At 55.4% G+C, this 24,755-nt stretch overlaps 10 protein-coding genes across 10 annotated transcripts; 6 read left to right on the top strand and 4 right to left on the bottom strand.

The window, feature by feature from the left end:
* Positions 1 to 526: 526 nt before the first annotated feature.
* Positions 527 to 3,158, top strand: DBP9 (ATP-dependent DNA/RNA helicase; the record flags this gene model as incomplete). Its single annotated transcript, XM_076676464.1, has 8 exons — positions 527 to 1,038; positions 1,121 to 1,193; positions 1,268 to 1,480; positions 1,562 to 1,623; positions 1,703 to 1,879; positions 1,946 to 2,094; positions 2,171 to 2,688; positions 2,769 to 3,158. 8 exons carry the CDS (start codon positions 527 to 529, stop codon positions 3,156 to 3,158), a joined length of 2,094 nt encoding a protein of 697 aa, XP_076536445.1.
* A 205-nt stretch (positions 3,159 to 3,363) lies between these two features.
* On the top strand, positions 3,364 to 5,057 carry PRO2 (glutamate-5-semialdehyde dehydrogenase; the record flags this gene model as incomplete). Its single annotated transcript, XM_076676463.1, has 5 exons — positions 3,364 to 3,522; positions 3,624 to 3,897; positions 3,960 to 4,282; positions 4,346 to 4,837; positions 4,929 to 5,057. The coding sequence occupies 5 exons, from the start codon at positions 3,364 to 3,366 to the stop codon at positions 5,055 to 5,057; spliced, it is 1,377 nt and encodes a 458-aa protein (XP_076536444.1).
* Positions 5,058 to 5,330: 273 nt separating this feature from the next.
* On the top strand, positions 5,331 to 6,233 carry JCM15063_000344 (zinc finger CCHC-type containing 10; the record flags this gene model as incomplete). The annotated part of the gene is made up of 3 exons (XM_076676462.1): positions 5,331 to 5,488; positions 5,575 to 5,670; positions 5,753 to 6,233. 3 exons carry the CDS (start codon positions 5,331 to 5,333, stop codon positions 6,231 to 6,233), a joined length of 735 nt encoding a protein of 244 aa, XP_076536443.1.
* A 2,103-nt stretch (positions 6,234 to 8,336) lies between these two features.
* On the bottom strand, positions 8,337 to 9,227 carry JCM15063_000343 (C2H2-type zinc finger protein; the record flags this gene model as incomplete). The annotated part of the gene is made up of 3 exons (XM_076676461.1): positions 8,337 to 8,393; positions 8,475 to 8,990; positions 9,066 to 9,227. The coding sequence occupies 3 exons, from the start codon at positions 9,225 to 9,227 to the stop codon at positions 8,337 to 8,339; spliced, it is 735 nt and encodes a 244-aa protein (XP_076536442.1).
* A 175-nt stretch (positions 9,228 to 9,402) lies between these two features.
* JCM15063_000342 (uncharacterized protein) lies at positions 9,403 to 10,553 on the top strand (the record flags this gene model as incomplete). Its single annotated transcript, XM_076676460.1, has 5 exons — positions 9,403 to 9,410; positions 9,679 to 9,862; positions 9,931 to 10,077; positions 10,154 to 10,297; positions 10,392 to 10,553. 5 exons carry the CDS (start codon positions 9,403 to 9,405, stop codon positions 10,551 to 10,553), a joined length of 645 nt encoding a protein of 214 aa, XP_076536441.1.
* Positions 10,554 to 10,911: 358 nt separating this feature from the next.
* Positions 10,912 to 11,938, bottom strand: CDC21 (thymidylate synthase; the record flags this gene model as incomplete). The annotated part of the gene is made up of 2 exons (XM_076676459.1): positions 10,912 to 11,336; positions 11,419 to 11,938. 2 exons carry the CDS (start codon positions 11,936 to 11,938, stop codon positions 10,912 to 10,914), a joined length of 945 nt encoding a protein of 314 aa, XP_076536440.1.
* Positions 11,939 to 12,977: 1,039 nt separating this feature from the next.
* On the bottom strand, positions 12,978 to 15,580 carry PCK1 (phosphoenolpyruvate carboxykinase PCK1; the record flags this gene model as incomplete). The annotated part of the gene is made up of 10 exons (XM_076676458.1): positions 12,978 to 13,054; positions 13,128 to 13,358; positions 13,425 to 13,531; positions 13,611 to 13,976; positions 14,035 to 14,234; positions 14,300 to 14,505; positions 14,563 to 14,657; positions 14,718 to 14,971; positions 15,044 to 15,131; positions 15,525 to 15,580. 10 exons carry the CDS (start codon positions 15,578 to 15,580, stop codon positions 12,978 to 12,980), a joined length of 1,680 nt encoding a protein of 559 aa, XP_076536439.1.
* An 871-nt stretch (positions 15,581 to 16,451) lies between these two features.
* On the top strand, positions 16,452 to 17,367 carry JCM15063_000339 (uncharacterized protein; the record flags this gene model as incomplete). Its single annotated transcript, XM_076676457.1, has 3 exons — positions 16,452 to 16,977; positions 17,045 to 17,233; positions 17,303 to 17,367. 3 exons carry the CDS (start codon positions 16,452 to 16,454, stop codon positions 17,365 to 17,367), a joined length of 780 nt encoding a protein of 259 aa, XP_076536438.1.
* A 1,040-nt stretch (positions 17,368 to 18,407) lies between these two features.
* On the top strand, positions 18,408 to 20,884 carry JCM15063_000338 (uncharacterized protein; the record flags this gene model as incomplete). Its single annotated transcript, XM_076676456.1, has 9 exons — positions 18,408 to 18,434; positions 18,612 to 18,872; positions 18,985 to 19,722; positions 19,790 to 19,842; positions 19,908 to 20,105; positions 20,175 to 20,253; positions 20,326 to 20,535; positions 20,614 to 20,743; positions 20,814 to 20,884. 9 exons carry the CDS (start codon positions 18,408 to 18,410, stop codon positions 20,882 to 20,884), a joined length of 1,767 nt encoding a protein of 588 aa, XP_076536437.1.
* Positions 20,885 to 21,582: 698 nt separating this feature from the next.
* On the bottom strand, positions 21,583 to 24,265 carry COG6 (Golgi transport complex subunit COG6; the record flags this gene model as incomplete). The annotated part of the gene is made up of 9 exons (XM_076676455.1): positions 21,583 to 21,867; positions 21,952 to 22,020; positions 22,109 to 22,538; positions 22,619 to 22,755; positions 22,822 to 23,167; positions 23,227 to 23,391; positions 23,478 to 23,678; positions 23,749 to 23,879; positions 23,942 to 24,265. 9 exons carry the CDS (start codon positions 24,263 to 24,265, stop codon positions 21,583 to 21,585), a joined length of 2,088 nt encoding a protein of 695 aa, XP_076536436.1.
* Between the last annotated feature and the right edge of the window lie 490 nt (positions 24,266 to 24,755).

Genomic DNA, 24,755 nt, shown 5'->3' with positions numbered 1-24,755 from the left:
GCGATCACCTCGCTGTCCTGATTCCACGAGTCTGGTTTTCTGTGTGTATAACCTGGTCGGGTCAAGTCCGGTTGCTCCCCGAAACCCTGGCCACGGGACGTCGAGTGCTCGACTATTCCCTCCTGTATCTCCTTTCGAGTACTCTTGCTGTTTCCTATACTGTTGCCTGTTCTGCTTTCTTCTTCTACTCCTCGCGCATGTCCCTCGCGCATGTCCCTCGCGCATGTCCCTCGCGCATATCAATGAAACTTGCTGAAGTGACCGCGCCGTGCCTTACGAGACAGCTCGACTGGCAAACAACTGCATTGCGACACTGAGCTATCGAATAGATGAGCTGTCGAATCTCTTTGGCTCCTGTAATGCGTGCGCCAAGCCTTGCAATCTCGTAGGCTCGAAAAGACATTCCGGTAACTTGAAAAATCCGAGACCTTTTCTGAACTTTCATCTCTGAACTTTCGCCGGAATTTCTGCTTCATCCAACAGCGCGTCCTTCACCAGGTCGACCCGAACCACTTGTAGCCCTACGATGGCTCCTACAACTTCGACTTCGACCACGACGGTCAAGTCGGACCGACCAGCTTCGTTCTCTTCGCTGCAACCCGCTTTGCATCCACTCCTGCTGCGCTCGCTCTCGTCCCTCTCGTTCCCGGTCCCAACTCCAATCCAAGCGACTCTGATTCCGTTGGCACTCGGTTCGAGTCGAGACATCCTCGCCCGTGCCCGTACCGGTTCAGGCAAAACTCTCGCGTATGCGATTCCGATCGTTCAGGGGATCCTCCAACGTCGAGAGCGTCAACAACAGCAAGGAGAAGAACCTCAAGGTACTCGAGCACTCGTGCTCGTCCCCACGAGGGAACTCGCAGAACAAGTTCGGGGCCAGATTGGCAAACTCGTCGATGGGTTGGGCATCAATGCGAACAGTACGAGAGATGCCGAGAAGGTCAGGGTCGTCAACATTGTCGGAGGTGCAGAAGGAACCGGACGCAAGAAGCGCAAAGGTACGAATGGAGCTTCGGCTGGTGGAGAACGCGTCGAACGGCAAGTCAAATGGTTGCCCCTGTCCCTCGCTTCGTCGGGCTCGGTCTCTAACTTCCGCGTGGCATGATTTGGCTTTATACAGACTACAACTTGCAGACCGACCAGAAATTGTTGTCGCCACCCCCTCGAGGGCTCTCGCCCATCTTCGATCAGAGGTGAGGAACGAAACGTTCATTATCTAACCCCTTATGCAGGATCTGACCATCCGCGATCGACCATGACATGGCAGACGCTCGACCTCTCGACGCTCGACTACCTTGTGATTGACGAAGCAGACTTGATCCTCTCGTACGGACACTCGTCGGACGACATTCGCGCGCTGCTATCCGGTGCCGGTGTCGGAGCGGGCGGAGGGTTGCCCAAAGTGTATCAGAGTTTCCTCATGAGTGCCACCTTGACTGGTGAAGTTGAAGAACTGAAAGGGGTCGTCTTGAAGAACCCGGTAAGTTCTGGCATCGCTTCGGGCTCGCCCCAGCTACGATCCAATGCGCAGAACTGACTCCCGCTCTTGATACCCGCTCAGATTGTGCTGAAGTTGGAGGAAGACGAGAGCGAGCTGGCCAACCTGTCCCAGTTTTGCGTGCGGTGAGTGCTCGGTCGCCCTCTGTTCCTTTTTCCACTAGTTGTCGGTACTGATTCAGAACTGTTCCCCGTTACAATTCAGGTGTACCGAGGAAGACAAGTTCCTGCTGCTTTACGTGATCCTCAAGCTCAAGTTGATCAAGGGCAAATGTTTGATCTTTGTCAACGACACCGATCGAGGGTACCGAGTCAAGTTGTTCCTCGAAAAGTTTGGCATCAAGAGTGGAGTTTTGAATGCCGAACTGCCATTCAACTCGAGGTGAATAACCGAAACGCCCCCAAATTCCCGTGATCTGCGGCAGCTGAACCTGAACGGAACAAACAGGTACCATGCCGTCCAAGAGTTCAACCGAGGAGTGTTTGATTATTTGATTGCCACGGATGAGAGCGGACTGGAAGGTCACGACCGAGACGACGCAGAGGTCGAGGAGGAGGAGGAGGAGGCTGCCGAGTCGAAGAGTGCAGAATCGGGATGTGAGTCCATTTCTCCCGCGTGTTTGACCGTGCCTGGGGAAACCTCAAGATCTGACAAATCGAGCTTCCACTCCAGTGATTTCGACTCAGCCGGGAGACGAGGAGGCCGAAACGGCCGTGGCGGAACCTCCTTCGAAGAAACGGAAACGGAAAGACGCGAGCGCGTCTTCGCGACCTTCAACGACCGAGTACGGCGTGTCCCGCGGAATCGACTTTGTCGATGTCGCATGCGTGCTCAACTTTGACCTGCCGTTCTCGTCGCGGTCGTACACGCACCGAGTCGGTCGCACCGCGCGCGCGGGTCGTACGGGTACCTCGTTGTCGTTCATTGTGCCGCGGGAACAGTGGGGGAAGCAGAAGAAGAACGACGTCAGTCTCCCTACGGCCAAGTACGACGACAAGGTGTGGGCACGAATCGAGAAGAGTCAGAAATCGAAAGGTGGCGAGGTCAAGGAGTACAAATTCGACCTGAAACAGGTTGAAGGGTTCAGGTACCGAATGGAGGACGGTCTGCGATCGGTCACGAAAGCCGCCGTGCGAGAAGCCCGTATCAAGGAGATCAAGAACGAGGTCGTCAACTCGGAGAAGCTCAAGGTGAGTGTCCTGATCCCATTCTCTACGCAAACAGGTGCATCACTAGTTGCCTATCCCCTGACGCTGTCACGATCCCGTAGGCACATTTCGAAGACAACCCTCGGGATCTCGCATTCTTGCGACACGACAAACCTCTGCACCCTTCCCGCGTGCAACCTCACCTGAAACATGTGCCAGGGTACCTCATGCCTCGAATCGCCGCCGTCGGATCTTCGGATGCCGCCGTCGCGAACAATGTCGAGTCCAAATCTGCGGGTGCCGAAGCATCGTCGTCGGGAACGAGCGCAACGGGACAAATTGGACAAGTGCCGTTCCACAAGCCCGGCACGAGGTCGGCAAGGGGAGCCGCAAGGGGCGGAGCAGGTCGAGGCGGACGAGGCGGTAGCGCACGCGGCGGTCGAGGTGGAGCTGGAGGAGGCAAGCGACAGGATCCTCTCAAAGGAGGCTTCAAATTTGCGGGCAAGAAGTAGTTTTGTCAACGGACTTCCAGACTCTCAATCATCGAGCTGTCCTTGTAATGTCACGGTACGGTGGCATATTGCAGCGATGTCTTAGCATGTAGTCAAAGCGAAAGAAAATGAACCCCGGAACCCCGCGCTTTCAAAGTCGAAGAAAGTTTAGTTATCACTCGACCTCAACATCCGTCATCTTTCATATCATAGCAGTCCACACACCATGTCGGGAGCAGAACAGGTGGCGCGCACGGCCAAGGAGTCGTTCGACGCATCGCAACTGCTTGACTCTTCCGAGCGGCACCAAGCCTTGATCGCACTCAAGCGGGCGCTCACCGACTCGAAGGATGAAATCCTCGCCGCGAACCGACTCGATATCGAGGTACGCTTCCAGATCGCTGGCTGGTATAGCTTCCTCGAGGCGACGAGAGACTGATGATGTCGCTATCAATGGATCAACCCCCACTCGCATCCCGTGTGTAGGCGGCTCGCGTCCAAGTAGAGGCGGGCAAGATGTCATCCTCGCTGTTGAAGCGACTCGATCTCGAATCCTCCTCCGACAAGTACGACTCGATGCTCCAAGGCATTCTCGACGTCGACTCGCTCCCGGATCCGACCGGCCAGGTCACGTACGCCAAGACGCTCGACCACGGCTTGGACCTCTACAGGGTCACTTGCCCGATCGGAGTCTTGCTCGTCATCTTTGAGGCGAGACCCGAGGTCATTGTCAACATCACTGCCCTCGCAATCAAATCCGGTGCGGTACTGTCTGCTTTCCTCTGCCTGCTATAGATACGCTGACTGTCAATAACTCGACAGGTAACGCTGCGATCCTCAAGGGCGGGAAAGAATCGATCGAGACTCAGAAAGTCATGTCGAGAGTGATTCAGAATGCCCTCTCGACCACCGCCCTCCCGCCAGCGTACATCCAAACTGTCTCGACTCGCGACGAGATTGCATCCTTGCTCGCTCAGGACCGCTACATTGACCTCGTCATCCCGCGAGGCAGCAACAGTCTCGTCAAGAGCATTCAGAACGACAGCCGGATACCAGTCATGGGCCATGCCGATGGTCTCTGTGCCGTGTTTGTCGACGAGAGCGCGATCGAGAAGAAAGCAATCAATGTTGTGGTGGATTCCAAGGTATGCCTGATCCATTCCCTTTGCTATTTCTCGTAAATTGACCTTGCGGAATCGGACATGCAGACCACCTACACTGCCGCGTGCAACGCTGCCGAGACGCTGCTCGTGCACGATTCTCTCCTCTCGACGCTGTGGCCGAACCTCGCTGCCGCCCTGATCGATGCCAAAGTATCTCTGCGGTGCGACTCAGCAACGCTTGACGCCCTCTCGAAAAACTCGACCGTCGCCTCGCACCCGTCTTTCTCGCAGCTCGTCACCGCCTCGAGCCCTGAAGATTACGACACCGAGTTCCTCGACCTCATCCTCGCGGTCAAAGCGATCCCTTCGCTCGCTGCCGCAATCCAGCACATCAACACGCACTCGTCGCACCACACGGACTCGATCGTGACCGAGAACGACGCGCACGCGAAGGCGTTCTGCCGGGGAATCGATTCGGCCGGTGTCTACGTCAACGCGAGTACGAGGTTCGCGGATGGGTTCAGGTACGGGTTTGGAACCGAGGTAGGAGTCAGCACGGGCAAGACCCATGCACGAGGACCTGTCGGTCTCGAAGGTGCAAGTCCCCCTTCCCTTTCCATCTCTTATCCGACGTGACACGCTCTACGATCGCTGACCTCCGCCGAATACACACCTTGATGGTCAACAGCTCGTCATCTACAAGTATCAAGTCAGGAGTACCGCCGACGAGGGTCATGGCACGGCAGTGTTTGGGACTGGAGAGGGCAAGCGCCCGTTCTTGCACACGGATCTTCCATTAGGACAGTCTCCGTTCTAGAAAGGAAAAAGATCGCGCGTCGAGCGTTGTTGAGTAGCGAAAACCTTGCAAGATGGATATTTCCAGCTCTGCTGGCTGCAATAGTGTCCTCGTACAAAACCTTGTCCAGGGATACTGTGCTCAGACGTAGCTAAGTCAAGCTCGAAGCGGTTCAATCCCGAGTATGAGTATTGGTGAAACTCCTCGACAGATTGTTTCATCGCATTAAAGGACAATTGCAACACTTCGATCTCTGCGCTCTCGCTCGCATCCCCGCATCCACTTCAGCAATCGATGTTTGGCAATTATCTCAAGATCGGTGGCTCGGGATCAGGAGGCGGAGGCAGACCGGGACAGCGCTACTCTCGGGAACAATCGAAAGCGACCGCGTCGACAAAGTGTCAGAAATGCTTGGGCATGGGACACTTTACCGCTGATTGCACAGGGCAGAGGTGAGCTGACCACAACGCTTGCTGTCATGGCGGAGTCTCGGCGAGCTGACTGGTCAATCGTTTCTCCCGTCGTCGATGATCTTCAGGCAATACACGGTCCGACCCTCGCGCACGCAGATCATGAAGAACCCGAAGCTCGCCACGAAACTCACTGCGAGTCTCCCTCCTCCAGTAGAGCCCAAGTAAGCCATGTCCCCACCTCCCTGTCCCCTCGATTCGCGACCCAAAGATCGACACTCACGCTCTCTGTCTCGGGTCAAACAGGGAAGGTACAGCTGCTGCAATCCTCGCTGCGAACGAAGCGAAACGACAGAAACTAGCAGCCGAAGCGAAACTGAAAGAATCGAAACGCGGCCGATCGCGATCCAGGTCATCTTCTGTGTCTTCGAGCGGTTCATCCCGTTCGAGCTACTCGGGTTCCTCCTCGAGCGGTAGTAGAAGTCGAAGCAGAAGTCGAAGTAGGAGTCGTAGCGTTTCAGACAGTGGGAGTGACAGGTCGAGATCTCCTTCGCCGAAACGCTCTTCCCGAGGGAGGTCGAGCCGAACCCGATCTCTCGACTCCCGTTCGAGGTCTCCTTCTCGCTCAGCTTCACCTCCTGCTCGTCGTCGGCAACGCAGCTACTCGAGGAGCGTTTCGAGGAGTAGGTCAAAATCTCCGGTCGCCAAAAAGAGAAGGGCGAGATCTGGATCGGTCGAGCAACCGTACGAAGGCAAGGGCAAGGGCAAAGCTGTCGACCGGGATTAGCTTGTGATGCTGGGTCCTCATGTCATGTTGTGCGTGTGTGCTCCTTCTGTATTTTGCAGTATGCCTTTGTGACCGAAACACTTTTCTTCTCGCGTACCCTGACTTTGTGTTGCGTCGAAGTCAGTTAGCCTTCGCTGGTCACCGCGTTTTGTCCGAAACATTCGGATTTCTACAGGGGTTGGACTCGTATTCCGAACATGCTCCTCGCACGGTCCTTGTATCCGCGGATTCAGTCGGAAACGCGGTCCGTGAACCCTCCGTCCGACAAACTTGACTCGCGGGAGTCCCCCTTCTGCTTCCTTGACTTGTCTGCACGCCTCAAGCATGACAGAACCGCGCGATTCGTGAGGGAATACTTCTCGCTCGTCAGACAAGACCCCTCCTACTAACCCTCCTTGCACGTTCCATACGACACAGTCCTTCAAAAACTACCCAGACGTCAAAAACCACCCAGACGACTGGTGACCCGTTTTCCGTTCAGCAGCGAGGCAATGCTACCAATCCCAACGTACGCAAGCCGGGTTCCGCCTCGAGTGGTCGCTCTGGGTTTGTCACCTACACCCACGCTCTGCCACATTGAGGCTCTTTCTTCATCGGCACTGACTCGTTGTTGGCCTCGCAGCGGATTGCGCAGTTCAGCCCTTCTCGCCAGACCTCCCGCTGCTTATCTCCGCGAAGCGCAGCGCCCAATCGGGGTTTCTCCTCGCGTTACCCACCAAGGTCGATCCACAGCGACCCGGTCAAGCACATCAGCTTCACGTTCTTCCACCTCGGACCCCTTGAGTTATTGGCAAACTCCGCAAATGGCGAGCCAATCCAGTCACACTCGGCTGGCGAAGGCGTGGGAGGGGGCCACGGCTCACATCGCAAAGCAGGACCAGTATCGACTTCAATCGAAGCATGCTGAAGGAGATAGCCAGCCAAAGTGATCTTTCTCAGTGTCCCTTATTCCTGCAATCAGTCTCTCTTTATCCTATTGCTCATCCCGCCTCCATCACACGTCATACTCTCCGGCTGTGATTCATTGAAGGAATAGCTCGGGCAAGCTGAAGCTGTTCAAAACACAGTACCTAGCTCGAGCTCGCTTGCGGTCGAAACCATACCTACTCACGTATGTACTACCCAAGCCTGCGCGTCACTGATCACGGGCCTACGTCAGAGTCGACCATATGGATCCTATTGATCACGGGACCGACAAACTGCGCTCGATCCCCTACTGGGACCGCGGTATTTCACGGAGATCACTGAGCTGGGTTCGCACTGCGCAGTACCCACATGCACCTCACGGTCCAATCTTCCTCGTTCTCGTTCTCTCTCCAGGAATCGTCAATCGCCTACTTCGACACGTGACGGGTCACAAACATGTCACAAACTCCCAAGTGAGCACACAAGTTTCCGGATAACTTTTCAGGCAACTGACGGTCCTCGCCGATCTTGGGGTCCATTCATTGCTCGCTCGAACCCAGAGCCAACGTCCTCAAGACCGCCGGAGCCGGCTCGGCCAGCGCATTACACAGCCAGGGAAAGCAATTTTCTGAAGAGCTCAACGAAATGAGGGAAAGGGCCCTCAAGCGTGCCGCGCAGTTGAAAGGTCAAGCAGGAAACTGGCTCGATGCGCACCCGAAGGAGCGGAAGATGCTCGGCGACGCTGAGGACAAGTGGAAAACCCTGACTCATCGCGAGGTATCCAGCTAGCCTTGAACCTCTCGCTCGAATCGAGGACTGACTGTAATGTGATATCGACAGGACTCTTCGGGCGCTGAGACCGCTCATTCGCTCTCTCGCCAAGACGAGTGCTATGGTCCGGGCCGTCGGACGGTCATCTATGGGGCGAATGCCGCGCAAGAAGCCGGAAGAGCTCACGAAGAACTCTCGAGGGGTTACGGGCGATTCTCGAGATAGAGTTTGGACCGACGCACGAGAGCGTTTCCTCGAGACTCGTTTCTGCTTTCCCTGGTCCCCAGAAATCTAGTCTGTTTGTGTCTGGTTTCGGTTCTGTCTGCAAGGTATTCCTTCCGTACTCGTGCTGAATGTTCTATGTACGTTTTATGGTTTCGAGCGCGAGTGCAACCGTGCACGCTTGCGAGAAGAGGTCTAGGTTTACTAGGGCTGCTTATTCTTCTTGGCTTGTCGCATGAGCTCTAGCCGTCTCTTGAGTGCCTGTGTCACGACGAATCGAATCGATCTCTCAAGTCAGTTCTGACATCTATCCCGCGAACAGGTAACAATAGGTAGACTTGCCGTCACTTTCTCATCGGCTTCCTTCTGTTCCCGTTCCTCCTCTTCGAGACGAGCCATCATCTCTTCGCGTTCTTCTTGCTCGAGGCGGTCTCTGCGCTCGTCTTCCGTCTCTTCCGGTTCTACATCGTTCGCTTCTCCCTCCACATCTTCGTCCCCTTCCTCACCGTGTGTTCTGACCTTGGGTGCGCCAAACTCGAATTTGATCGGGGCGGCCGAGATGGTTGCTTGGGCAGTGCTCGAACTCGCTGGGGTATCGTTCGAGAGGGTCGGGAGGAACTCGTCGATCGATGGATCCTCTTCTGGTACTGCTACAGGTGCTGAAGGTGTCCGTCCTTCACTTGCGCGGTCCGCTTGTGGTGGAGAGGTGATAGAGGGAGACGCGGTATCGAGACTAGGACCGGCATCGGCACGCGGTCGTTTCGAGTTCGGTCCTGGTGATGGAGACCTCGACTTGCGCTTGTGAGTCTGTTGTTGCTGCTGTTGTCGTTCGGCAGCCTGTGCAGCGACGCGATGTTGCTGCAGGGTGCAAGATCAACTTGTGAGCGGATAAGCGATACATGCACATCGCGAGAAGATGAAGCCCATGCTCACTTTCGAGACGAGATGGGACCCCCAAAGCGCCTCCGACTTGAGTTGGATGCCGCACAGGCTGCACGAGAGTTGGCCTGCGGACGAGTAGCGTGCGTGCGGGTGCGTCAAGCGTGCAGACTGCTTCTTCGCCTTCATGAGCGATTTGAGAGAGGCAGACGACATCTTGGCAGTAGCTCGGCAAGGGCGAGGGCGAGTAGCGGACGATGGAGAGGGGAGAAAGGGTTGCAAGGTACCTCCTGTCGCCGGTCGCGCGTCCTCCTTTCTCTCGCCGTCTCGTCGCTGGCACCGGCACCCTTCTCAGCAGCCAGTCTCGCGCAAACGGGTTCGGTCAGGCTAGATGCCTTTGTGAGTATCCCACTCACTCTGACTGTTCCGACTCGTCGCGCGTCAATTGCGCCTCTTCCCCTTCGTCCTTTTCATCCCTTGCACTGCCTCCCTGCGCCCGTTTCCCTCGCATACGACTCGCCACGACGCTTCTGCTTGCGATTTCCACAGAGCATCTCGCTCTTGTCAATTATCGCACGCTCTCAGCCCCCCGTCGCGATCGTTGTGGGGGGATCGTCGTCTACCCACTGCTGTAGCGCGCACTGACTCGAAGTGACTCTCGCTGCAGGGAATACAAAGTCGTCGTGCTCGGAGGCGGTGGCGTCGGCAAATCGGCGTTGACAGTCCGCTTCGTGCATTCGCTCTTTGTCGAAAAGTACGACCCGACGATCGAAGACAGTTACCGCAGAACGATCAATGTCGACGGCATCACCGTTCAACTGGAGGTGCTAGACACGGCAGGAACTGAACAGGTACGGCCCGTACCAACCTCGATGCTCATTCCCGGCTTACCTGACTCCCCTTCTCCCCTGCGCGCCAGTTCATGTCGCTACATCACATGTACATCAAATCGGGAGAGGGCTTCCTACTCGTGTTCTCGTTGACTTCGCTCGAGAGCGTCAGCGAACTGTTTCACCTGCGCGAGCAGATCCAACGTATCAAAGAAGCGTCCAACACTTCCGGCACGGTCCGCTCTTGTTTCCTCTACCTCGTCTGCACCCGTACGAACCGCATCTGAATGGCCGTTTTGTCTTGACATCCAGCCACAAAAGATTCCGATTGTGCTCGTTGGATCCAAGCTCGACCTGGTCAACGAGCGTCAGGTCAAGCGAGAAGTTGCAGTCGAACTCTCAAAGGCATGGGGAGGTGTGCCATACTACGAGACGAGTTCGCGGAAAGAGATCAACGTGCGTCCATCCAACCAACTTTGCTCTCTTTCGGTCCAGCGTGCGATTCCACCCGACACTTACAAACTCGACCCTTGGTGTTCCGTTTCGATAGGTCGAGGAAGTGTTTGCCGACGTGACAAGACAGATGATCAAAGCCGAACAAGCTTCACCACAATTCCAGGCAAATCGCAGACGGCAGAACACGTACCGCAATGCGAGCGGGTTTGAAGAAGGCAAACACGGACGACGGCGGAAACGCTGTACGATTCTGTAACGTCTCACTTTTTCCGTCGTCGTAGTCGAGACTGTCTTTTCCACCCTCTCGCCCAATCTGTTTTTTTTTTTTGCCTTGCTTTCGATACCCCCGTTGTTCTCCACCCCTTTTCAGTTTTTACCCATTCTGTGAAGCCGTTCTACTTGGACATTTCCCGATTCCCTCTTAGCACTGGTCTTAACTTATCCTCTAGCGATCTCGCACGTTTTCTGGCCCACAAAAACCTCTTTTGTTGTAACAATCTACGTTCGGGGGGCGTACTCTGTACCCCTGGACCGGTCACATGCAAAAAGAGAGAGAGGGCCGAGCTATGCATGCACTCAAAGGTATAAATGGAAAATAATCGAGTTCACAACTACTACACACTCATCTTCATCGGGATCGAGTCGTGAGACTTGTACCCAACGACCTTGAAATCCTCGAGTTTGAACCCATCGATCGATCCGACGTCGTCCTTTCTTCTCGTCCATTGAAACTCGGGGAACTCGTACGGCGTACGGTCAAGTTGAGTTCCGAGTGCGTCGACATGGTCGAGGTACACATGCGCATCTCCGATTTGCAACACGAATTCATGTGGGATCGTATCGGTCACGAACGCGATCATGTGCGTCAACAAGGCGTACGACGCAATGTTGAACGGCACACCGAGTCCAAGGTCGGCCGAACGTTGGTACATGATACACGACAGGCGATTCTTGGTACCGACAGGTGCATCGGCGGGAGGAAGCGTCACGTAAAACTGACAGAACATGTGACACGGTGGTAGCGCCATCTTGGGGATGTCTACAAAGGACACGAAACACGCTTAGTGTCTCGACTCTTTTTTCTTGCAGCGGACAAAAAACGGTAGAGATCATGATCGTACCTGCCGGGTTCCATGCGCTGAGGATAATTCGACGGTCCATCGGGTTCTCCTTGATTTTCCGAACGACTTCTGCGAGTTGATCGACTCCTTGTCCATCGTAATTGTCTCGTGCAGTGTGGTACTCGGCACCGAAATGTCTCCACTGGAACCCGTACACGGGTCCAAGATCTCCTTCTGCCCGGTGCCCCAGTCCAACTTTGTCGAGGAATTCTCGACTGCCATTGCCATCCCAAATCTTGACGTTCTTGTCGGACAAGAGTTTCGAATCGGTCGAACCGTGAACGAACCACAACAATTCTTCAATGATCCCCCGTGTGAACACTTTCTTGGTCGTCAAGAGGGGTAGGACGAGTGTCGGGTCGGATCCTGAGGTTGTCGAAGGTTTCGAGAGCGAGAATCGGAGTTGAGGGGGCGCGAACAACGAGAGGGTACCCGTGCCAGTTCGATCCGGTCGTTTGCCTCCCGTCTCGATGATCTGTCTGACCAGGTCGAGGTATTGCTGTTCTTCTGCGTTCGACATTGTGTAATGTAGGGAGCCGTAGAGGTGGGAACAGTACGCGTCTCGGCGCGCCATTCTCGAAACCGATGCAACGCCGCGACACGTCTCATCATTTCTCCAAAATTTCTGACTTGCGCTCGACGCTGTCAAGCAGAATCTCTTGTAGATCTAACTTGAACGACACGCTGAGAATGACCAGAGAGAACTTCGCTATAATCGGAATTTCGATTGTTTCCCTCTGTCATGCGCAAAATCGTCCAAGCGCGGCGCCTAGAATCCGTATGCGCCTGAGCAGCACCGACAGGCCAAAGAAGTTCCCGACTTTGGCGAAAGGTGCCGGAGAGGGTCATTCGGCCTGTTTCTGAGCGCAGACGTCGATATCTTCTCCTGTTCGCGGGTCCCTTGCAACTGTACTACGGCCTGGCGGAGAGCTCTCCAGCTGATTGTTTTCTTTAGCGACAGTCTATAGAGCTGGAGTCTCGAAAAACTGCTTTCATCTCGGGTCAATGTATACCTTCAATTGATCCTTGGGTTGGCCGTTCCGTTGCGACGCCTCTGACAGCCTTGCAACAGACTGCCAGTGTCGGTTTCTGGGAAATGTACATACTCGCTCAGCGGTTATGATGTGGCAGACTCGGCGACAGCTGCAGAGTGTCGTCAAAGCTCGAGCACAAAAACGCCTCGGGATGAAATCCACAACAAGACAAACTTCCCAATATTCGGCTGCTCGAATTGAGGCAGTAAGTAGTCTCTATAATGCTGTCGTGCTTCATTTTCGCATTGAATACTCCGAGGCGACAGCTAGCAGCATTCCGACCGCTTGCGAAACGCTCGAGCCTCGTTCGCTCCTCTCGCTCTCAGTTTGAGCTGCCACATTGTTCGGACGATGCAGAATGTGAGGGCACGTAACTTCTTGTGATTGACAGATTGGTAGAAAGACAAAGGGCAAATGGATGACAAGGATCGAAAACCGGCTGAACAAGGCAGAACTAACTTTACATGCCTGCGAACGATAAAGTGCAATAAGGGAAAAGCGAGTGGGTAGATAGTAGCCCCTTTTTTAAGCCTTGGGTCCAGCGGCGCAGACTTCGGGCGAGCAGTCGGAAGCGTAACGCTCGAACGCAGCGTTGAACATGCCTGTGAAGCGCAAGGAGGGCGCGTCAGCGACACTTTCGCGGGAAGGAGAAGACTTAATAGAGACAGAACGTACCGGCAACCTTGGACACAGTCTTCTCGAAAGCGTCCTTGTCCGCCCATGCAGTCGCCGGGTCAAGCATCGCCGAGTCGACACCGTCGAGAGCTTCGGGAATGCTGAGGTTGAACTTGCCGGTCTTCTTGAAGCTAGCCTTGGCGAGGGATCCATCGTGAATCGAGTCGACGATCTTTCGGGTAACCTTGAGAGGGCAGCGCTTTCCGGTTCCGTAGGCTCCTCCGGTCCACCCTGAACGATCGCACAGAAGAGTGTGAGTATATTGCCATAGCATACGAGCTAGATGCCAGTACATACCAGTGTTGATAAGCCAGCACTTGGTGTTGCTCGACTCCATTTTTTGCGCAAGCATCGAAGCGTAACGCGAAGGGTGAAGGATGATGAAGGGCGCGCCGAAGCAGGTGCTGCAGGTTCGATGTAAAATGTCAGCATGAGCATGACAGTGAGGGTTTTCGAAGGGAAGGGCACGTAGAGACAACTCACGAGAAGGTGGGAGTAGGCTCAGCGATTCCGTCTTCGGTACCGGGGGTCTTCGAGGTGTATCCAGAGAGGAACCAGTATTGCGCCTGGTTCGAGTCGAGGAGCGATACCGGGGGAAGAACACCGAAAGCGTCGCAAGTGAGGTAGATGACGTTCTTGGGTTGGCTTTGCGAGATGCAGGGAATCATGGCGTTGTTGATGTATTCGATGGGGTATGCGCAACGAGTGTTCTCGGTGATTCCGGTGTCCTCGTAGTTGGGCTCGCGAGTTTCCGGGTCGTAAGTAACGTTCTCGAGGATCGAACCGTAACGGATGGCGTTGTAGATATCGGGCTCCTTCTCGGCGTCGAGACCGACACACTTAGCGTAGCTATTGACGAGGACGGTGAGCTGAGCCGCACATTATCGAAAACAAAGCTCAAACTGACCATCCTCCCTCAATGTTGAAGACTCCGTTGTCGGACCAAACGTGCTCGTCGTCACCGATGAGGGCGCGACGCGGGTCGGCAGAGAGGGTCGTCTTTCCAGTTCCCGAAAGACCGAAGAAGAGCGAGACGTCACCATCGGGACCTTGGTTAGCAGACGAGTGGAGCGAAAGGTTGCCGAATTTGACGGGTTGCAGGTAGTGCTATCGTCGCACAAGAAGAGACATGAGTGTCTATGCGGCATAATCTGACGGAGCTGGGTGCGTACCATGACAGAGAAGATACCCTTCTTCATCTCTCCAGCGTACTCGGTTCCGAGGATGACCATCTCGTGACGCTTGAAGTTGACCTCGACCGAAGTCTGCGAGGTCATACCAGCAGTGAATCGGTTGGCCGGGAATTGACCAGCGTTGTAGATGGTGAAGTCGGGAGTGCCAAACTCGGCAAGCTCCTTCTTCGTAGGTCGGATGAGCACTGTGAGGAGATTGGTCAGTCAAGATTCTGTAGAGGAGGAAACGAGTTTGAACTGACTGTTGTGCATGAAGAGGGCGTGGTAAGCGCGCGAGGTGACGACTCGGACCTTGATGCGGTACTTGGGGTCCCATCCGGCGAAACCGTCAAAGACGCTTCAGGTGGGAAGAAGATTGTCAGCAACAATTCTAAATGGACGAATGCGGGTGACATACTAGACGTTGTCGCGAGTGTTGAGGTAGTCGATAGCACGCTCGCGGTTGATCTCGAAAGTGTGCTCATCCATTTGGATGTTGACAGCGCCCCACCAGACGTCATCCTTGGAAGTCTCCTCGTAGACGATACGCTTGTCCTTGGGCGAACGACCGGTCTTCTTGCCGGAGAAGTTGATCAAAGCGCCAGAGTCGGCAATGACAGCTCCCTCGTATTTGATCGCATCTTCGTACAGTTGAGCGACGGGGGCATTGCGCTGTGAACGAGTCGACAAAATGTCAGACAACCGAGCGAGGACGGAAAAGCATGGCAATCACGTGGTACGAACCTTGAGGTGAATCTTTTGCATGTCGAAACCGGCTTCCGAGAACATCGAAAGCTCTTTTCCGAGAAGACCATACGTGGGCTCGTTCGAACTGTCACGAGAGAAGACGAGTCGGGGTCAGCATTGCCGGCAAAGCCAAAAGTGGGGCAATGTTCGCGACGACAGAATCGCATCCGGCATTCAAAACCGCGCCGGGTGGACGTGGTCATGATGAGACGGATGGCTCGAGCCGGTATAGGTGATACCGGGAGAGATCTGAGGCAGTTTGAGCGAGGACCGGCAACTTTCGCTCCCGCAACCCTTTTCCTGCCGCACCGATAACCAGCTCAAACAGCTTAAGCCGATCTCCGATGCCCTCGGTACACGTCCAGACGCTCTGGACCACGGCTAGACCCTCACCAAGCGGCGTTTGAAGTTCCGTCGCGAGCGCGCAGCCTCTACCACGCGGGAGGAGAAATAGGATCCGAATTGGAAGACAGCTTACGGATCGTTGATGGGCTCTTCGCCATGGCGGATGGGAGTGATGGTGCGAGGAGACATGCTGGCGTAGACGATGCTGCGATGCCAAGTGTGGTCAGGATCCGAGATGGGGTAAAAGAGCGGGGGAGGGACCGAGAGAGGGGTCTTGCGAGCAGTGACAGCAGGAATGTGCACTTACAAGTCTTCGTGTCAAAGAGAAGGGAAGGAAGAGTGGCTGGGAGTGGTCAAAGAAGGAGGAGGAGAGGAAGGAGAGCTTCGGATGCAATTCGCACGTCCAAATGACCAGCGCAGGCGCGACGGGTCAGGACGGGACGCAAGCGGTTCCGACCTCTCCGACCTCTCCGACCGGCTTTTTCCGGCGATGCGATTGGCTGGCGCCCACGCTTTCATACTTTTGCCGGAGCTGACCGCGGTTCGCAATGACGCTCAACTTCACGTGATCGTGGACCGAAACATATACGCCCGGTGCTCTTCGCTCGCTGGCCCCCGACCACTGTACAAAGCTCCCTCGGCTAGCCCTGTTGCCGGACCACCCAATTCACGTCGCCAAGCTCACTGTCAGGTTAATAGCTCTAGACCTTCGAGCTGAGTTATGAGAGATCAAATACAGACTGAATACATCATCGTGGGCGAGAGGTCGTAAGACGAGAAGCAACGGCCTTCTCATATTCGCTAACCTCCTCGATCGTAACTTGCATGTGTTCAGTGAGCATCTACTATCAGATTGCGAGAGCTTGAAGATCGTAGGTGTCTTGGACTGAGATCGCTCTACCTTTGAGCGCTTTGGTCGTTTTCGAAATCGGCCCGAGCGCTCGTCTTCTTTCAACTTTTTATCGAGTGAAGGAAAGTGCGCAACCTGACCTCCTCTTGTTGCTCTCGACTCTCCTATAGTTCTACCTACCTTGACGTCTCGACAACATCAAGCGAAAAAATGTCAACCCGACTCCTCCTCTTCGCGTTCATCTCGTCTTTTTTCCTTGCACCTACGTTGGCACACTACTCGGCCGGCAACCAGCAGCGGCACCAACACTATGCTCGACAGCTCGATACGCCCACGTACGAACCTCTGCACCGGAGATCGGCGACCCCCACGGTACCGCACACTGCCACCCCGAGCCTCGCCCGTCGCTCGGCGTCACCGGCTGTTTCCCGTCGGGATGCGCTTCAGCGTCGTCATGACTTCGAGTCGTACCTCCACCGCCGAGGAGTCCCCTCCGCTGTGCCTTCGGGCATGCTGAACCGTCGTGGTGTTCCCTCCGCGGTACCTTCGGGCATGCTCAACCGTCGCGGCGTACCCTCGGCACTGCCGTCTTCCCGCAAGCGTGGCGTCGACGAGCAGTCCAACCTCGAAATCGTGCACATGCTGGCGAAAGAGAGGAAAACGTTCAAGGAGCGACAAGAGCTTGAGGCTTTCTTTACCGAGACCAATGCTCAACGCATCAAGCGCGGCTTGCACCGTAAGGTTTATCCGGACATCTATCAGATAAGCTCATTATAAACTTGACGAATACTTCTGTGCTGCAGCGCTACCCCCGCACGGGTTCGAATTGCGCGAAGCTGGAGGAACGATCCGTTATCTCCCCGCGCAGAGCGAAGAGGTTCACCCTGCGGCCGACATGACGTATCGCCAGGAGGGCATCTCGCTAGTTGGTCCATCACCGATGGCAGGCAGTGAGCCCGCGGAAGCGACCCAGCAGACGGCGACTCGCACTCGTACGTACTGTTCCTGACCATCACCGCTTCGAGGTCAATTCATAATGCCATCTTGTCTTTCCATAACAGAAGGTGAGACTCACTTCAAGGCATCTATTCCCAATCTCGACCGGACTCTCGACCCCTCATCGTAAAGTTGTCACACTCAGATCTGTCATGATTCCTCTTTCGCTTTTCGCTCCATAGACTTTGTGGTTTTTGTGTCTTTCTTTCTTCTATGGGCGTGACTCCTCCGCTTCATGAAATCATTTCCTGTTTGAGTCTGTATCTGTACCTATCCCGATGGCGGCTAGACTTGATTCGAGCGCGAGTACATGTTTCGATAATTTCGCAGCGGCACAGTAAAGCTTGCCAACTCTGTTGCGCACGCCATGTCGTATGATCATGCTACCATAGGGGCGAAATGAACGCGGCTGGGAATGTCTGTCATGCGAGCGACCGGCCTTTGATGCGCGTGTAAATCGCCGACCAGGACCGAGCGGATGGCAAGCAATGCTTCAGCAGTCTCGCTTTGCACTCGGCGATTCCGGCTCGACACACGATAAGATACCACTGAAGCTGTTGTTGTTGAGGCTACAGAAACGCCTGACTCGGAGGTAACGAGCCGACTCAAATACGCGAGCGGCAAGCTCAATCGAGATTTCTCGCTCAATTCCGTCGCGGCAGCCGAATGCTCGACCAGACAGTGTACAGAGCTGTTAGCCACAATCAAGACGCTGCTGAACGAGCTCAAGCGAGGACGAGCGCTCAATCCGGATTTTATCCAATTTAACTTGACCAGCTCGATGCAGTGAAGCTGGAATGAGTGTCTCGATACGGTCATGCTCTCCGTCTGTAAGGCATCTGCGAGCAAAAGTTGGATGAATGATTGACGATAAATTAGACGAAATATAGAGGAGGGGAGGTTCAGCGAACTCTCGCCCAGTCTCTTTCGCCCGTCTCGCCTGCCCAGTTCCAGCCCAGGGAGTCCATCACAAGGACACCTCTTCAGCACCCCCTCGATCTTCTAGCGTACGCGTCTGGGCGCTTTACCTGGCTGAATCTCGTTGTCGGGCCCGTTTGTTGTTTCGACCCTCGCCTTCCCTTTCTTCAGTCTCGACCGCCCGCCAAACCTGCCCGTCGACCTTGTCAGTATCACAGGACCGTAGCGAGCTCCTACGACACCCTTCTAATCATGTCGACAGCTGCAAGCCAAATGAAGGTTAGTCGATGTTCTACTCGCTCGTCTCTCGCGTCAGACACAGCCCGTTGGACACGATCGAGTGCCGCGATCACCTCGAGACTGCTATCGGAGAATCCTACGCGCATGCAGGGACTCCTCACGCCTTTGAAAGCCCGCTAACGTTTTCTTGATTCAACTTGCGTTTGCTCTGAATAGGATTCCCGACCGCGCCGAGCGTCTCGCGCGCCTGCCCGCCTCAGCCAGGACGAGAACGCGACCGCTGCAGGTGCTGGCGCAACCAAGGCTCAACCGAGATTGGTCGGCAAGACTTCGACAGCTTCGCTCTCCGCGGCCGGAAGAATGGCGGGCAAGACCGGCTCGGTCGCGACAACAGGAGTTGCAGTCGGCAAGACTGCTGCCCTGCCTGGACCACGACGTGCTCTCGGAGACGTCTCGAACGCAGGCGCTGCAAACCGCGTGAGTGCTGTGATCCGTCCGGCCCGCAAAAAGCGTTGTTGTTCGCATGTAGTGACCTCATCCACGTCACTCACCTATTTTTCTTTTATTTTTCTTGCTTCCGCGCGTCCAGGTGCAAGTTGACCGTACATCGAAAGACTCACTCAATGGTGGACCGGCTAAGCCTCATACGCGCTCGCGGACCGCTTCCTCGAACTCGTCCGTTTCGGTCAACGCTGCGCCGCAACCTCCCTCTTCGACCGGCACCGGTCTCGGACGACTCAGAATCAACTCGTCGTCTGCGGCTACAGGCGCTGTTCCGACCAAGGCGACGCGTCCCGCTCGGGCTGCGCTTGGCTCGAAAAGTCAAACCGCTCCTACGGTCGCTCCCAGTGCACCGCGGCTGCAACAGGGCGAATGGGACGGTGCATGGTCGGGTCAAGGAGACATCGAAGTGCTGAGAGATGAGGAGGCAATGGTCGGACTCGGTATCGACGGAACCAGCGAATGGGCGCAGGATCAGCACATGAAGACCGAGGGTCCCGCGCCATCGTCGCCCGCGTCGCAGGCTCAAGCCAAGGGGCACAAGCGCACGCATGACGTCGAGTTCTCCGACGAGGAGGATGTAGCAGGCTCAGGCGCGTTCACTTCGCACCACGACGACAAGGTCCGAATCGTCGAACCCGAGCAGGCGATCGAGGTCGACCCGGAGAACTGGGTTGCCGACCTCGTGGACGAGGAGGACGCTGTCAACAGCGAGCTGCTCTTGCAACAGATCAAGCGCGAGTTCAAGGAGGAGCAGGACTTCTGGGACATCAGCATGGTTGCGGAATACAGCGATGAGATTTTTGCGTACATGAGCAAACTCGAGGTACGGTTCAATCGACGAGAGTCCTTGCTTGATCTTCATCTCTGACTTACCAGCGGATCGTCTCTAGGAGGCATCGATGCCGAACCCCCGCTACATGGACCACCAAAGCGAGATCGAATGGTACGTTATCTCCGCTCACCCGGCTGTGTCCTGACTACCTCGACTGACATCGTTCTACCCTATAGGCCTATGCGCACGACGCTCATCGACTGGCTTCTCCAAGTTCACATGCGCTATCACATGCTGCCCGAAACGCTTTGGATCGCCGTCAACGTGATCGATCGGTTCCTGTCCAACCGAGTTGTATCTCTCGTCAAGTTCCAGCTCGTCGGTGTCACGGCAATGTTCATTGCTGCCAAGTACGAAGAGATCATGGCTCCTTCGTGCGTTTCCCACACTGCCCATTCGTCCCCCCATGACCGCTATCCGCTAATCTCGTATTCTTGCTACAGGGTCGAAGAGTTTGTCTACATGACCGAAGGTGGTTACAGCCGCGAAGAGATTCTCAAGGGAGAACGGATCATGCTCCAGGCGAGTCCAAGCTTGCGATCCTCTCGTCACATGTTCGCCCGGCTGACGGTTTTTTTTTCTCGCGGTTCACAGTCGCTCGAGTTCAACATTTCGTCGTACTGTTCGCCGTACTCGTGGGTCCGCCGCATCTCGAAAGCCGACGACTACGATATCCAGACCAGGACGCTCTCGAAGTTCCTGATGGAGGTCACCCTGCTCGACCACCGGTTCTTGCGGGCAAAGCCCAGTATGGTTGCGGCGATCGGAATGTACCTCGCGAGACGCATGCTCGGCGGTGATTGGGTACGCGCTCTTATCTGTCTGCTATATCTCGGCGCACAGTGAATTATGGGCTGACGCCAGAGACTCGCTCTGAAACAGAACGAAGCTTTCATCTTCTACTCGGATTACACCGAGGCGCAACTTCTTGTGCCCGCCGGCTTCCTCCTCGAGTCGATCGCCGCTCCCGGCTTCGACGAAAAGTTCGTCTACAAGAAGTACTCGAACAAGAGTAAGTCCCTACTCTCTGATCCTTCGTTACAATCTGGGTCTCGAATAACCGATGTTGTCTTTGTCATCAGAGTTCCTCAAGGCTTCGATCTTTGCCAGGAACTGGGCTGTCAAGCGAGCGGCATCCGAAGAGTCGCCCTGAGCTCACTTGCATTCGACCACAACGCGAACGCCCTGATATTCGGTTTATACCCTCCATTTCCTGCGCCGATACCTCCCAATACAGATGCCCCGTGTGTCCACGAAACCGATCGTACGCGTTGCTCTTCCCCGGCCATTCTCCTTCTCCGCCACCGCCTTCTCCGATGATACCCATATTCCCCGGCACTTTGCGTTCTTCCCGCAAGGTTTTGCCTCCCCGCCCTCGCACATGCTTCCCTCTCCTACCCTCTCCGTCTCTTTTGCGCGCGCTGTCCTCCCCGCTACATAGTTTTCGCTCCCTCCGCGCTCTCTTTTCGTTTTTCACCTGTGTTCCGTCAACTATATTTTGTTTATCTGTTTTGTTCAGTCCTCCCACTGTCTCCTTGGGCCCTCCAAAACCCTTCTCGACGTTCAGCACTATCTGCTGCTTTACTAGCCGTCACCTATCTCTCTCTTTCTCCTCACTTTTCTTCGAGGTCCGGCCTTTTTTTTTTCGTCACTTTGTTCACTTCGCATGCTATTTCCTCTTCTCTCACTTGGGACTCGTAAGAACCGAGAGAGAACCGGACCATGGTCTGAGAATTTTTGCGCTTGAGCAAAGCGCTCTCAAGTGAGGGCACATGATATTGGCACTCCAACAGAAACCCTCCGCTGACTAGTCTTCGAGAGCTTGATTGATGCCTTCTTCTGAGAAACTTTTTACAAGACTCCCAACAGAGTCGCGACTTCTTGTTTACTTCTTCGAACCAAAGTGTGTTTGCCTTCGTACCGATTACGATCGTCGAGAACTGCATCGTACACTTGTTCGTACGCGTGACTGATCCTGGTCAACGCTTCCGCATGGATCGAAGATGCGAGATGAGGTGGCAAGAGGGACAAGCGAGGGTGACCGATCGTGTCGACCGTCGAGAGGAAATTCGAGAATGTTGTGATCGATTGAATCACGACGTTGGCCGAGGCTTCGTTCAAAGTCGACAAGGGAGTCTTTTTTGTTTTGGGTAGGCGAGAAGAAGAGCCATCAGGGATGGGCTTGCAAGCTGTGGAGGGGAGAGAAACGGGAGACTTTACCGAATCATCTTTTGATTTGATGGCCGTAACCAGTCGGTCAAGTCCAGCATCTCTCGCGAGGTGTCCGTACTAGATTCCCACATCAGAGTGAAAGCGAACCCTAAGTCCCGTGGTCACGACCGAGGCATCTTGAGAACCAGACAAGGGGAGAACTCACGTGCTCGACGGTCAAGCTCTCGACATGCTTCGCTTCGTCCTCCTTGACTCGTTCGATTCGCTTTTTGGTAAAGTCGAACGGTTCGAGACCCGCGAGGATCGCTTCGTCGCAGTTGACCCAAAACACGGCTTGATCCCAAGTAGCCGGTCTCATCTCGGCCATCGCCGAGCACATTTGCAACGCGGGATCGAGCGCCGCATCGAGCACGTCTTCGAAATCGGTTTCGCGCTTCTCGGGCGAGGCGACCGAGGCTTCGTGATCGAGGAGTGAACTTGAATACACCGACATGATCTCGCGCAAGGTCGAGAGGGCGTCCCGTAGTTGCGACGGAGCCGAGAGGGCAGCTGCTGGAGGCTGAATGAACCGCAGGAAGCTCCGACCTTGAGCTCGGAGAGTCTCGAAAAACACCTCGTTCGAATGTTGCAACAACCTGTCGATCAGAGAACGACGGTGAGCGAACATATCTCAGAATGCTCGGGAAGGAGAATTCAATCCCGAATCACAACTCACTCGCTGAGCACTTGAGACATGAGCGCGTCCGAGCCGATCGTCCGTTCCATCGTCACCTTGTAGAAATGGATCAAGGTCGAAATCCGGTACGCAGTGATACTGCTTTCCTGACTCTTGACCGTTTGTTGCACTCGAATCTGAAATCGAACAGCGAATCAGCTTGAAAAAGGCGTTGACACTGGAAAAAAGGCATCGAGTCGTACTCTGAGCGGTCTCCCACATCCCTCAAAGTCCTTGTCCAGCAAAGACTTGACTCGGTCCTGATCACTCGCTTGGGTACCATTGCCAACTGATTTGAGACTGAACGCGTGTACACTCCCGACCCAACGACCTTCGTCCTTGATCCCGAACAAGCTCTCGAGGAACTCTCGTTCGCCGGCCATTGCCTGATGGATCCACGCGAGCATGTCTCCAATGTAGCGCAACGGATCGTGTGCGTGGAGTTCGATCGGACGCGGAAGGCCATTCGGTCCCCCGCGAGTTAGTGCGTCGAGGAACAGGTTCAAGATCGAAGTCGAGCGCGTCGTGCCGAGTACGGTCAACACCTCGCTATCGAGAGGCTCTGTCAGTCCAACGCTGTGATTTGTCGCAAACGATGAGGAGCTCACGTTAACAGGTCGGGTCGAGACTTGAGGCGGGCGATCGCAGCGCGCACTGTCGTCGACACTTCGAGTACGTCCCGTGCGAATCCGCGAGCTTGAAAGGTACACCACTTGAAGATTTTCTGGTAGCCCGCTTCGAGATGCTGTGACGTATACTCCATGATATCGAGGCTAGTTACGAACGCGACGTTGCGAAAGGGGGGAGTTTCAGCATCGAAGGCTCGAAGGCGAAACAAGCTTCAAAGCTGGAAACATACCCTGCCTTGGTCCCTTCTCCCGCCTCGCCGCTGAGGAGCGCACGACAATCGGCTCGTATCCGCTCCGTCTTGTCCATCGCAGCAAAGAGCTCAGGGCCGACGGGAACGTCTCGCGAGCTGAGGGCTCTGAGTTCTGCATCAGACAGGGTAAAGCGATCGAGAAACAAATGCACGAGGGATTGTTGAACGGCGACGCTTGTCCTGCGAGCCCATTCCATCAAGTCAGGACAATCTCGAGGGAGAGAGAGAGGAAGAGGGAGACGATACGGACCGTTGTTGGCGGAGTCCGTCTGCGTGCTCGAGCAAGTAGCGAGTGCCCTTGTTTGCCTTGTCGAGTTCAGACTGGACCTCGTCGCAGCAGACGTGCATCGCGTCGAGGTGCGATTGCAACATGCTCAGTTTCTGTCACGTGCCGTGTGTCAGGCGGGGCTCGAGTCGCTCGCACCGGGGGTTGGTGGACGCACCTCGTTGACTCGGGAGAAGGCTACGAGGAACTCTTTGCTGCCCTGGGCAATCCTGCCGTCAATCTCCTTGCGCAGGCCAGTCCCGCGAACGAGTGCGGCGCGAATGCCCTTGGATGGAGCGGCCGGGTCAGTCGTCGATTCGGTCTCGGCTTCGGCATGTTCGAGCTCGCCGAGAGTGTCCAGCGCAGCTGTGGTGGCAGCATCATCGAGGCTGCTGGTCAAGAGGCGATGAACCTTGAGATGGAGTGGGTTCCGGTTCGACGCAGGCACGGGGCCAGAGCTGCTGTGCGATTGCAGCGCTGGTCTCGGCACAGTCGTCGTCATTGTGATGCTGATATTCGGGTGATACGACCGCGGACGAGGCAACGGACGCGTTGGACGCTCCCCACTCGCTCCGACCATTCACCGGTCTCGCTCTACTCGCCCGAATCGCTTGCTCTGGCAACCCAGGACCAAGAACGCACATTCCAACTTGCCCAAGAGCAGCGCATCGACACCATGGCCGATCAGACTGCACGTGATGAGCGGTTTCATCTCTAGACTGACCGTCCTCGACGCTGGGCTCATCACCGACAGCCAGGACACAACAGACCATACTGTGACAGTACCTTCGGGCTGTACAGGCGCCACAACCATGATCAGCCACACTGATTGCGACTCTGAGGCATCTGCCCGTTTCAGAATGTCCGACGCGGGCTCTCCATAGGTGACCCTATTCGCATGCTCGGGGGATGCACGCCTTGCATAACGCTGTCTCGGCAAGGCCAGCCGTCCTTCCGTCAGGCAGGCTTGGCTTTGTCTGTTTTCTCCCGCT

The sequence above is a fragment of the Sporobolomyces koalae genome (genome assembly GCF_050403365.1).
Source record: "Sporobolomyces koalae JCM15063 DNA, S_koalae_JCM15063T_v1_ctg4, whole genome shotgun sequence".
NCBI classification, from domain to species: Eukaryota; Fungi; Basidiomycota; class Microbotryomycetes; order Sporidiobolales; family Sporidiobolaceae; genus Sporobolomyces; species Sporobolomyces koalae.
This window is presented reverse-complemented; position numbering and strand designations above follow the sequence as displayed.